This window comes from Triturus cristatus, chromosome 12 (assembly GCF_964204655.1).
Source record: "Triturus cristatus chromosome 12, aTriCri1.1, whole genome shotgun sequence".
NCBI lineage: Eukaryota > Metazoa > Chordata > Amphibia > Caudata > Salamandridae > Triturus > Triturus cristatus.
Window position 1 is genome coordinate 63483532 of NC_140595.1, and position 13884 is coordinate 63497415.

A 13884-nucleotide genomic window follows, 5' to 3' on the forward strand; every position below is an offset into this window, starting at 1 on the left:
CCCTACAGAGTATGAAGAAGGCGAATGGGGGGGCCGAGATCATAACCCACAGTAACAGGAATGTTTTCTCTGACTTGACATTTAGACTGTCCACAAAAATCCATCAATAGTTGTTATATATATTTTTGTAAATAATTGCTGCACACCCCATCCTGAAACTCCACTGGCGTTGTGTCTGGACAACAAAGTTAGTCAAAAAACTAATTTCTCACCGCATAAGGCGGTAATAAACACTACAAACATACCTCGATTGTTCCTTTAAAACTCTCAAATAAAATAAATCCAAAACATTAAGCCAAGCCTTCTCCACTAAAGCACCTGGAATCATCTGCCAAGGGATCTTACACAATCAACCTGTTTTTCCTTTGCTAATATAAAAAAAAAGTTTTTAAAATCCTTTTTAAGATTATATTTAAAAGACTAACTTTGTCGCCTAACAACCTGCTAACTGTGCCTGTATCTCCTCTGTTTTTGTTTCTGGTTCATCTGAAAAGCTCTGTCGTTCCATGGCACAGTATGAGCAATAGAAGAAGTCTCTGTCGAATTAAAAAATGACATTCAGACAAGATAATGCTTTAGAAGGCTGATCCCACTTAGGAGACACATTTCATTACAATGAGTAACCGCACCAATGTTCAGGTATTTACTGCAGTGACGATACTTCAGAAGCTAGACGCATAAACCACAAAAAAAAAAAAAATCAAAATTCATAGAAATAGCAATTATTTTGTTATGGGTTGAATTAAAAAATTGCAAAGATGGTCTTTAAAACAATTTATTTAGAACAGGAAAACACAAAATAACTTGTTATTTAAAAAAAGGAAACCAATATTCATAAATGTAGGATACTTCCGCCACCGATTTATCCCAAGTCAAGTACCATGGTGTATTTAGTTCACATTAGTTTGGTTTGAAAACACTGAGTATTACAATAGATGGTATCTCCAGCAGCCGGCATCCAGTTTTTTTTCTGATTCCTTATGATAATTAACAGGTCAACATTGGAGTATAAATTGGTGCATTAAAAAAAAAATAAAGGAAAGTCCACATTTTTGTACTACAATGGACTTGGGTTTAAAAAACGAACCTTTGAACACGGTATACTAACATTTTATAAATTATTTTTTTTAAAACTACAAGTGGCTTACATGTGGTTACCACTTAGGGGACATTTATCAGCAGATGTTACTTACTTGGGGAGCACAGTAGCTTAAAACAACATCTCCTGCAGGCATACAATTACAGTTTAGTGTTGGGAAAATATCTAGAAAGGGAAATCTGAAAGGATAGAAAAACAAGACCCACTGTGGGTTGCTAAGCTACTTGCAAAGTAAATGAAACTCTACAGAACCATCTCGATGATCGGAGAACAACTCTTTTGGGTCCTACTCTATGTAGTGTTCTTAAGAAATGGCCCTCTCTTTGGTATTAAAAAAAAAAGGCAGAAGTAGGTTGCCCAATTTTGTGTATTGTGCACAAAAGTTGGCTTTGCCAGGCATAGAAAAAAAAATACTTTTAAACCTAAATAAAAGCTCCTACTTTATTATTATTATTATTTGAAGTGAAGCTGCCCTTTATGTTTACTTTCTTACTGCCCTCCCAACAAGGACCTGCTCCAGAAATGCATAGTGCAGCTGGGACGGAAAAAACGCTTCTGTAGACTCACTAGGACAAAGTAAAAAAAAATAAAAGGCACTAGAAATATTTTCACAAGAAATTTAAAAAAACATCACATTTGTACTCAAAAGTGAAAGACTGAGATTTTACCCTTGCTCTAATTTGGAGCCCTGTGAGCAGAGCAAAAGTTCAACAGTGACTGCTTTCTACCTGGTTTACAAAGGCTTTCCTGACCCCAGAACCCGTATTGAAGCTTTGGGTCTATGTAGGATTGGAATTGGCAGTGTAGAATGGAGCAGTCAGCTCGATGACACAGAGAATTGTGAAAAAACACTTTTGCTGTTGACTTAATTTATTTGGCACTCCAAAAGGATTCTAAGAATCCTAAATGGCTGTTTTATCACAAGAAGCAACGACAAATAAATAGTTTTTCTAGGGTGGGACAGAGATAAAGTGCAGATTCTGCCAATATTAAAGGGGGAATGATTATAAATATAACAATTGGTAAAATCAAAAAAATATATATAAGAAAAAATATATACCAATGTGATCTATATAAGTGGTTGGCCATGTGTGCAGTTGGCCTTGTTTTTAAACACATTCTTTTGCCACCTACTTAGAACAGTAAAAAGGGGGGTGGGGTACTGAGTGAGATACTGCACTACACACTCAGAGTAGGCAGTTCACAATCATACAACTGGCGTGGGAAACTAAGAAGAGACTAAACAGTATACACATGGGAGATGGTTAAACTCAAAAACCTTCCTTCTGAATAACAGATCAGAAGAAGTGGTTTACCACCCTGCTTACAGAAAGGACACCAGATATGAGATTGAAAATCAAATTCCGCTGAGGCTTTCTAAGAGATTGAATCCGCTGCCTACACCTAAGTGTTTAGCTGAAAGCCCAAACCTTTTTCCAGGGGTGCCACCATTCCACTTCGTCTTTGCCGAGTGTATTTCAAACACTTGCCTCTGCTCCACTAATTGGAATCTAAGGAAGAAGATAAGAGATATGCATGGCAGCTTGTGAAAATTAATTTCTGGGCCCATGTTGTCTCTTTCAAAGTTAGCTCTTGGGCGTCTATCGAACTACAAGGAGAACTGATCTAGCTCCACGTCATCCCCTCGTTCTTGGGTGATATGCATGTTAGAGGCAACCGTTGCCTACCGTTAACAACCCTTGTGGGGATGAACAAAGATGGAACAATCATCTGAAAGAAAAACTTCCTTCTCCATTGGATCTGCTACATTCAAACCACATCTACGGTAATTTAAGACTAAAAGAGACCACGTGCCTCGAGCTTACAGCAACGAATTCAGCCCAAAATCCACGTTCACCAGATAAGTCTGTGATGTCCATGTGCAACTGTCTTTACCTCCCGGCGTAGTAAGTCAACTTGTAAAAGATTTGAGGGAGGTGACCCACAGGGAGACATCAACCTTGATAGCCAGGAGAGTGTGGCTCTTAACATTTGCAGTTCGTTCACATTACTGGCTCGGTGAATAATCATTCACAGTTTGTTGGGTCCCAGCTGAAATCGAGTATCTTCTGAGATCCCGTACTGCTCCAGAGGATCCTGCACGCCACAGATAAGAACAAGAATATGTTAGGGATGGCCAGCAGTAGAAACAAGCTCCTCAATCGCAGCTCGCTAGTTGCTGCAGAACACACATCCTTTTGGGAGTCCTGATCAAATATTTATGTGACATGTGGAAGAGGAGGGCTAAATGACCATCAGTACTTCATGTTCAAAATACAATCTGAAGTCGGTGGGATCATTAGTCGGGAAAGGACAAGTTGCAGTCAGCACTCTAATTAAACTTAGTCCTGTCCTTGTCAGATTCACATAAAAAAAAAAAAAAAAAAAAGTTCTCGGACTATGCAATTGCATTGCCATACCGCAGTGGTGTCTACAATGTGACATGATCTTTTGAGTCTTTACACCCGGCCCAAAACACCCCTCAACTTCATCCACATCATCCCAGATTTTCAGCACCACATTAAAATGTGATTCCTTGGGGTTAAAGCAAAAGGAGATTTTACGGGTCAACAGAGGACGCAACCGCACGGTTTGGTAGATTAGAACGACACCAAGAATTAAACCTTTAACATTTTCTTTGTTGTCCGTCCCAACCCCCCCAACCCATAAAAATATGCTTCACATTAAAAGGATTGGACTCGGACCATTGCCCACCCCAACTAAATTCTCCTCGTACATGTTTTAAATTACCAGAAGCTCACCTTCCCAGTCATCTTTTGAATTTGATTGCGATAAAACATTAAGCTTTTCCTCATGAACTCGTAGCTTAAAAACAAAAGGAAAGCAAAAGTTACAAAATGAGACTATTAATCTAAAATGTGTGCAATTGGTAACCCTGTCTACATTTCTCTTGGCATAAATGTGTCAGTAATATAATCATCATGACACTAATGTTTTCATTTTGTTGATATACCTTCGAAAGGTTTAGTTCTTTCTGTGTTTTCATAGACTGACTTTTTAAAATGTTGCTTTCGATTTCCTTGTATCCCTTACCAAACGATGGAGTGGGGAGGGGCTAGCATCCTTCATACCTTTGGGTTTTCCCTACTCCACACCTAGCATGTTCCTCTTCCTTTTTTCAGTCTCTCCTACATACAGCTTTAGCTAATAACTGCTAAGAGACTTATTGTATCCAGTATACTCAGACTGGACTCAACCCTTGCTAATGATTCAATGGCTTTCTTGTCTATCTCATTTCCCAGCTGCTAATTTGTTAGCTTTACTCTGTTCTTGTTCTGCTGAGAGTATTTGTCTCGCCATATTTTGAGGAGTCCTATCCTTCTACGGCTCACACCAGAACCTTGCATTGCAGTGCAGGAGGGACTATTGCTGTACTTGCCCCCGCGTATTTAAAAACCTGCTCTCCACCAATGGTCTGGCTACCACCAGCACAGTTGCAAACAACCATGCTTGAATTGTTCTGGTTGTGCTTTCTAAAAATCATTTTTAAATGGCCGTACTTGTGTGTGCGCACGCACACAACCCAGCCAATCTTACAGTGGTTTTTGGTATAAACAATGGCAAAACAATCACTGCATTTCTACTTTGTCTGCACTCCAGTGTCACAGGTGCAACCTCTTTCCTTCGCAAATGCTTGGTTCTTTTTGTCATGACTTCAAGTAATCCCTCTCCTCCTCTACTGATGTCCAGTCCAAGCTCTATTGGCTGACAGTTCAGAGGAGGTAGACCGCACCATAAATTGGGTGACATGTTTGGTCTGCCTTCTGGCCTTCGGGTCCACTGGCACGCCTGCTCAACCCCACCCCTGCTGCATCTTCCCAGAACCATTGACATCATGGCTGGTAATGGATTGAGATTAAGAAAGATCAAAACTGCAGCCCAGCCTCTCTAACTGCTTACAATCTTGCCTTACGTCCTCCCTATCCCGACAGTCACGGTAAGTAATTGCCTTGCAGTAAATGTGCCACAGAGGACACAGAATACTAATAGAATGTGTATTTCAGATGGACTCAATCACTTGCAATGCTTTTCATTCTATGTTCTGTGCTTTTCCTACTTAGTTCGGAGTACCAGTAGTAAATGAAGATTGGGACATGGATACACATCACCTTCCTGTTATGTACTAAGCAGTAACTGTCATGGCACACAGTCCAGAGTGAGTGAGTGAGTGAATATATATATATATATATATATATATATATATATATATATATATATATATATATATATATGCTTTACGCATATACATATCTATCTTGTTGAGATCCACGATTTTAATCCTCCACTAACAATTGGTTGCCTTTTACAAATATCTGCACTATCTATGGAAACTGAACAAACAGTAATCACAGTTGGCGAATGCAATGGCTGACAAGATGGGAGTCCCAATTTCCAGACTCGTCGCATTAGATGTGAACAGAAACGCCATCCTCCCCCACCCTTCTCTAAGCCATAGACACTACAGGAGAGGAGAAACCCCTATGTTATCAAGGACGGTGGCCTACCTGGCATGGTTGAGGGCCTCGATCCACTCGCAGCACTGCTCTTTACTGCTGCACTCAAAGGTGTATTTCCGCTCGGGCTCATCCTTGAAGTCTGAGGAGGTGAAAATGAGTGGTGTGAAGTGTCTTGTAAAGAAATGCAAAACAAGTTTCACACTGTTAAGTGCCTGCAACAGGTATGGGTTGTAGCATGCAACCATTTCCAAAACAAAGTGTTCCACACTCCTCTAATCTGACAAAATAAAGTGATATTGAGGGGACAGAAGAGTATGACAGCCCGGGCTGCTAAGTCTGTCAGCTCTCAATGGCAGGCGCTAGACATGGTGTCACCTTAAGGCTGGCCCTTATATGGACCTTCCAAATTCATCCCTACAGTTACCTCATACAAAATGGGCAGTGGACACCATGAAAAAGGGGTTTTACTGGCGCCACAACCAAGTCATTTGCTGGGCTAAGTTCTTGGTGATTTTGGTACCATGAAATGGTCCCAGTGGCAGCTGTGAGCACTTTACACATCTCACTGAAACTTTGCCTTAAAGTAGAATTTGCTTCACACTTCTTCTGTAGACTCTGCAGTCTGTCATAAAGCTTCAGGTGTACAAAGCCCTTATTCCTGAATACATGACGGTTGTCACTTTTGCAACGTGAATCTTTCCTGGATTCACATTCTAAATCATGCTTATGTTCACCTTTAAAACTTTCTTTCTGGAGATCCACAGGAGGGTATCTGCTCCCACTTAAGCGCGAGGTGATGGTGGGCCTAGAGCTCGCTTTTGACAATCCAGCAGAAATATCAGGCTATCTTCATTGGAGAATATATATATATATATATATATATTCTCCAAAGCGTACTCCTGTTTGAGAGGAAATGGATGGAATCCCAGTAGCTCAGTCAATGCTGCCCTTCTGCCTCACACAGTACCGGGTCTTCAAGAAGATCCTCGCCCTGGTGCATGCCTTCTTGCGGCAGCATACAGTCCAACAATACCCATATGAAGACAATTGCTAGCTACATCATTGAAACTCTGACCTGGCAGAATCCATCGGGATCCTGAACACCTGGCCCCTGTTCAGACTTGTGTTCTAAGTGAACAGCTCCAAATCCTCCTTGAAACCATCAAATGGGATGCCGTTCCATGTAGTTGTTCTGTACTAGGGTAGCAAGAGTGAATACTTGTCATCAGATTGAGGCTACCTCAGGGAAAAGGATGTCGTGCCAGCTTGCAAGTTCCAGAGGCTGCTGAGACTACTTTCACCCCAATTGGTGTGGGCCTCCATGCCAAGCTCAAAATGCACTCCCTACATCTCCACCTGGAAAAGCTCTTGGGGTCAGTTTATGGATACCCGGCCAAGCTAGTCCTGGTCGTATTATCTCTAGCCCAAACCAGGAGTTGATACTCCAATGCACCAAAGCTCTGGTAGGACGGCTGCAAATCAGTTGAAGTCAACCTATCAGAAGTCATGTGAGGAGCTCGCTGTTGGGGCTACTCATTAGTATTGGGTAGTACAGATCAGATTCACGCTTCAAATTAGGCATGGTGGAGCTGAAAGGTCTTTCTTGCTGTACACGTTTTTCTTGCTGTGACCAAGTCCGCTGCAGAGATGGTCGTGAACAAAACAATATCCCTGCCTCACATTGAGGAGCATATGGACCCACAGTCCTACCACCTCTGATGACTAACAGTATAGAGCGGGACTTCATTGCTTCACTGAGTACACGGTTCTGGAGGTCTCCCACAATTATGAGTCGAGAACCAGAAAGCAGACAACTAGATGAGGCATCACAACTATATCTCACCTAATGGAGTAGGAAATTCATAGAGAAGTCCCACAACTTCAGCTTTAAGGCCTGGGAACCGCCAGTCAGAAACACTTGTATGTGCCACCTGAACTCCAGGTGTAAGAGGTTTACCCCCCTAAATGTGCAGAAGGTCCAGTACCCGGCGATGGCTCCCATTTCAATCAAGATGGAAGTTCCTGAGTGCCTTTGTTCTTGGTCCTCTTAAACGTCATTCATTGGGAACATCCACCTCTGTCGTTATTACGTATGTTTAGGTGGAACAGAGTCATGCACCCTTCCGTACATCACTCAAGTTGAATGGCTGTTAGAGAAGATAGGCTCTCTCCAGATTTTTTTCCCCTGAGAACTGGCAACTCACAGGAGGTCCTGCACCAAGTCCCAGCACAGGAGCAAGTCGCGAAGGTTCTGTTATTGGGCCTCGACAAAGAATATCAACGGACAGATGTCCTTTTCTAGACATCTTGTGGAATATGGACATCTGCTGTCCAGATGGACACCTGCAAGATGTAAGTAGTGGCCGATGGCGCCAATAGCACCAGGGTCGATGAATCCTTCTCCACTTCAAACAAGGCCAATTTAATCTCACGTTTCTCTAATCAGCCGCCCCATTTTCTTGGGATCTGAAGTTGGTTTGAGCCAGACTGACAGATACCCCATGAGCCCATGGACTTCTTTGAATTTGAAGCACCTGCCTAAGGAGACGCCTTTCACAGCTGTCGTAAGTAAGGTCAGTTGCGTTTGTGAGCTGCTTGCACCTGAACTCAGCCTCGTGGTACAGTGGTTGCGAGGACTCATTCCAGCTTTGCCAGTAAGACAACGGGTGATTTTTTAATTATCAAGGAGGTTTTTCAACTCCTACTTTCCCCCCCCCCCCCACCTCTTGGGCTAGTAAATGCTATACGACCAGGGCCTCTGGTGTCACTGCACATGCTGCACCAACGGCAGCTATCCCCCTGCATATGTGTTTTAGTTGGAAATTGGAAGTCTTCTGTGCTCTGAGCCACTCTGTAAACTTTTGGGGCAGTGAGGCTGGCCACGCTGTGAGTAAGACCACGAATGCCATGCAGATAATATTGGTGCCAAATTGTCCGATATCCAGATCCTCTACCTGGTCCATGAGTAAGGTGGCTTGAGTAGCATCCTCCCAACATACACCTACATAGGGTTACTTAGTGGGATACCCTATAAACATCCCGCAAGTGCTATGCTCTGCTCTTGGGGCTTCCGGTAGAGAGTAAGAGCATTTCAGCCAGAGGTTTGGCAGATCTGGACTGAACAAGCACAGATTGGCTATTTTGTGGGCATCACCAAGTGCAGTTAACCCGCGCGTTCCAGTGTAAGACATCTACTGCTTCCAGAGCACGAGGCATTCAAACCTCCATTGGTTCAGTGATGGTACCCAGAGGTGAATCACTGGAGCAAGCCTACAGACAAGGAGTAACAAAACTTTTATAATCAAAACTATATCATTTTATTTTTTTTGTTCCATTTAGGTGCCCATTTTACTAGTGATAAATCCAAAGATAATGTTTCCAAACTACCAGCAATGTCTCGGTGCAGCGAGTTTCATTACTTTTATCTGCGTGCGACATTCAGGGCAGCTCGCCGATACGGATTTATTTGTGCAGCACAAAATACGTTTCAACTTTTGATGCTAAAGTAAGTGCAAAGTCCAACCTGCCCTGGTCCCTCCCACATTCATGGGAGTTGCAGGTTTCTCTTTAGGTCTGATTTTGACAGCAGGGAAACTACAGCCCTTGAGCTTGGAATTTCCAAACTGCCAATCAGTATGGCGTAGGGCGGGCGATGGCAGAGGCCAAGTAATCACTTCGCTCAAGGTGAACGCCCTCTCAAGCAGCTTTAACATCATTTGTAAAGAGACCCAACCACTCCTGAGCTGTTAGGGGCGTTTTATGGCAGACAAGGCGAGAAAACACCCCTCCCAGCATTAATACACACCACTGAATCACTGCATTCTGGACAAGGGAGCCAAAGCTAGATAAATAAGCAAAAACATCTAGCCCCTGTGGGAGTCTGGTGAGGAAATACCTGGTGGCCTTCATGACACTTCACCTGACCTGCCAATGACAGGCCACGTCTCACATCGGTTACTAAAGAGATGGCCTGGGCCTGAATGGGGAAGCCAAGGTGATCTCTGAGCCAAAGGCAGAGCGCATGCGCGCCAGAGTCCGCATTTAAATGCCCTCCGTCTTTGTTTCTGACCGCACAGGGGGAAAGCAGAGGCATTCCACCTCAGCAGTCAGACACAATGCCACATTTGTAAAGAGCTCACGCTGCCCGTGAAAAGCGGTCGCCTAAAAGAAAATTCATCCAGTGTCAACAATTTTAGTGCATGTGGATCATTCTAGAGTGACCAACATGCAAAAATACTCATGGACTTCCGTGATGAGTGGGAACTCGTCAATGTGGGTCACATCTTCCAGCTTCACGGGGGATGGTTCTGTGCACTTTACTGCATCTACAAACCCCTTGGGTGTTGGGACATAATCCCGCTAGGGAGACACCCCCAGACCCCGAAATAATGCTAGAATATCCCAGAGGGATCCAGTGCGAACATATTGCTGGATTCACATAGATGTTGGCGCTTCAAATGTTATCTTCAAGGCGCAGCACCCGCTGCTGACATCTGATGTGACCTGCAGGCCAGCGTGGCGTGAATGGAGCGATCCTGGACCGAGTAAAAATAACCTATAATTTACAGTGCTTGGAAGAACGCTGCTGTATTAAGTGCTATGCAAAGAGTAAACACGCTCAATCCACGTGGCACACTGTGCAAGATCAAAGGAAGGTGCAGCCGAGAGAAACAACCCTTTTGTGTCCATGTAGAGGAGTAAATGCGGCCTCGAAGCAGGTCCAGCTGGGGTGCCCACAGATAGCCGAGCGGCCTTGAGTGGAAACAGTGTGTGCCCCGCAGCATACCTCTCGCAGAACGCAGGCTCGTGAGATGAAAGGACCTCAGGGATGAGCAGAGTGGGAGCCCCCCCCCCCCCCCCGAGTGCGAGCTGGGCACAGTAACAATGGTGGCACTACAGTGGAGCCAGCTACGGGGGGTGAGAGCCAAAAGGCTCTGGACCTACACTTGGATTAACAATTAAAAAACAAATAAATCTTCCTACCCGCTGAAGTGGGTAGAACAAGTCTATGCTGGTCTGAAGGTCAAGAAATAAACATCAGAGGAGCAGGGAAGTGCAGGAGGAGGGCAATGACCTCTAGACAGGCAAGAGTAAAGTATGTGTGTGTGTAGGGGGGAGTGATGGACAGAGGGAACCCTCCCCACCAATGAAAACCAGCACTGGCGGCAAAAAACAAATCGGTCTTGCCTAAGAAGCCTGTTTGTTTTAATTATCATTCACACATATGCCAGAGTCATTAAAAATATACAAGTAATACAAGTGAAAATGTCACCAGCTAAATGTGACGTGCATATATAGGTTTGCAAAAGAAAAATAAGTCAAAATGACAGATCACAAACCTACATTGAAAAAACATGAAATGAAAGCAGAACTAAAAGCGGAGATTGGCCTGTCAGCGGTGGCACTTAAATATATATAACCAAGGTGGCGATAGCACCTCGGGCCTTATGGTCATGTCAGGCTTTCCACTGAACATATATTTTTTTGTTTTGCTAATAACTTTGATACCATAGAACAAATAGGCACTGGACTTTCCATAAAGAGAAAATATTCATCTACTTTGTTCTTTTGTTTTTTTAGGCAAGTTCCTCTCCGAACCGCCAAGCAGGGGCCAAAAACGCGGAGTGCCCTAAACGTGAGCTTTTCTATTTTAACTCCCACGTCAGCCTCTGCTCCTCGATACAGAAACAGCAGCTGAACGGAATTAGAACCGGACATGAAAGTAAACATTTACTTAAGCAAAGCGCCTTTTCTTGGTTTGATGCAAATTCATTCAGTAGTTAGAGAAAATAGTGTTTAAAAAGTGTTCTGATCTGGGCAGGACAGGGTTACATTTTGCAGTGTTATCTGGACCTTTAATACGCGGATGTTCTGTGCATGCGCAAATCCTACAAAATAATAAAGGCACACTATTGGACTAGGGAGCTTGCCATAACTTCACTTTAACATTTCGTTTTTGTCAGTGAAAATATAATTTATGCAGACATCTGGTATACAGAAGAACACAGTTTAATAGAGCAAATTTTTTTTGTGTGCAAAGTTTTATATAGCGCGAACTTGACCCGGATTGGGTATCAGAGCATTTTACATAGCACCAGTTACGTTACATGAGGACACGCATTCATTTTTGTTAGGCAGGGGCGATTAAGTGATTTGCCCAGAATCACAGAATGTTCAGCGTCATTGCCGAGACTCGAACCCAGTTCCCCAGATTCAAGGTGGACGCCCTAGCCGTTAGACCAACTCCTCTTCCCTTGATGGACTTACATTTCACGTCAGACCCAGCTGTAGACAGGATAACTGATATTTTGTGTCAAGTGGTCTTTTCACAGCCAAACCACCACAAACGATGGTATCTTATTTCTAGCACTAGCTACGTAGAAGTTCCTAAAGAATTCCCACAAACTTCTACCAAGTGGCGCCTATCTGCACGTTGTTGCAATTGCATTTATATAGCGCTTACTTACCCTCGACGAGGCGTCAAAGCGCTTTTTCAGCGATTAGCATGCTACTCCGGAACCCATAATGGATTAGTGGTGAATTAGTATAGTGAAATATGAAAGTAATTTGAGCGGTGGGTATGTTAGTCAGTTATTTGGATTCAGAAGGATAGTGGAGGGATAGAAGAGGGAAAAAGGTGTGCATTTATATAGCACTTGTACCCCTGATGGGGTGTTGAATAGCTTTTTTCGGCAAGTAGCAAATAAGAAAGATGTGTGCGGCCCTTCTTATCCACACTTGCATAATAACCTTGGTACAATCATTTAGTGCCCCGGCAGCATGGTCAGCTGCAGTCTATCATCAATGCTCAAACACCTTTTTGATTGCGGTCGATGATATACCCTAAAAATCCCACGGTTTACAAAAGACAGGACTTTGGTTATCAAAGTTCGTGCACTTACAAATCACTGAGACGATCTGACCCGGTGTAAACCTTTTTTAGGTTAGAGAAACAAATAGTTCTTATGGTTCGCCGGATTACGTTGATCTAGTGTCATTTTACAAATAAACATCAACATTTACAGTGCTTCAATAAATCTTGCTTGTGAAACTGGGAACCTAAAAAGATTAAGTTATAGTCAAAACTCACAGATGGAAAAGCCGTGGTCCTCCTCCTGGATGGTCTTGCAGTGTTCCAGCAGTAAGGCACCAATGGGCTGGAAAATAAAAAAACATTACAAGAAGTTAAATGGCCACAAGAGGATCTTTGTTTGATGTAGGCCTCAAGTCCCAAGCTCATTGAAAGAAAAGTGGACCTATTCGGTTGCTTGCCAGGATCTTGCTAGGTTAGGTCAATGTGAAATCAAAAAGATGTTCATACTGCCAAGCAGCTGTCCTTGTACTAACGACACGCTGAGAACAGCTGCCCATTACTATATTATTCACATTGCAGACAGCGGTCTATTACAATAACTTTCACACTAGGAGCCCTCAGTCCATATAACATGAGGCCTCATATCAACCATCCTTCAGACTAACATCAAACACTCACTCCACTCGAGAGTGGTCTGTCAGATTTAGGACTTCTTGTAGGTCTTGGCCGACCACTCCAAGACCAGCAGAGGCAAGCTAGCTAGATGTAAAGATTCCTGTCTGTAAGACCTAAAGTGAAATGCCAGCCAGGTCATCAGCTCATGATGCCCAGGCAGACATTTTTTTTCTTCAGTAAAGTGCTTGGCCTGATCTACATAATCTGTACTTTCGAGCACTTATTTACTCCAACCTGGACTCAGCATACTACCTTCCCCTCAGACAGGGAACTCCTCTGTAGTCACTGCATTCGCCAACGTGCCACCTCCCACAACGGGGCTATCGCACACTTGCCCAAGGCCACTTAGGAGCAGTCTGAAAATCCTACCTCTTCTTCATCTGTTCGGAAGTAGAAGAGAAAGTTCACAACCAGTTTGACAAGTCGTTTCTTGAGAACTGAATGGAAGCAGAAAATAAAAACAGGGTGAAATTGCAAGTGTGGCTGGCGACAAAACCAATATAATTCCAGGAGACAATATAGGTAGGCACTTTGCAGCTTTTCATCAGAACCACAGGTGCCCATCCAAGCTTGAAAGACACTACAGACCAGAATCATATAATTAGACCTGTATGCTTTCCTAAACAGAAATACAAACAAAAAAACACTGTATTCTTATGCGCAAGAACACCTACTCACTCCCTTGATGGTCTTTTTAGAGCATGCCATGCCCTCTTGTTGAAAGAAAAAGTTTAGATGGCATACTTCACAACAAGAGGATTTAATTTCAATTTAACATGCAATGAGCCAATGGCTTTTTCTGGGAAGAAGGAATAGGA

The 13884-nt window shown here is 43.2% G+C and overlaps 1 protein-coding gene across 1 annotated transcript in view; it reads right to left on the bottom strand.

Annotated features, from left to right (window-relative positions):
* Positions 1-759: 759 nt before the first annotated feature.
* PLEKHJ1 (pleckstrin homology domain containing J1) overlaps positions 760-13884 on the bottom strand; it is a 55861-nt gene continuing 42736 nt past the window's right edge. Inside the window, exons 2-6 of the mRNA XM_085636914.1 lie at positions 13436-13503; positions 12668-12734; positions 5626-5716; positions 3862-3925; positions 760-3196 (exon numbers count right to left, since the gene is read on the bottom strand). Coding sequence (XP_085493040.1) covers positions 3131-3196; positions 3862-3925; positions 5626-5716; positions 12668-12734; positions 13436-13503 — 356 coding nt within the window. The 3' untranslated portion in view covers positions 760-3130. The remainder of the gene's footprint in view (positions 3197-3861; positions 3926-5625; positions 5717-12667; positions 12735-13435; positions 13504-13884) is intronic.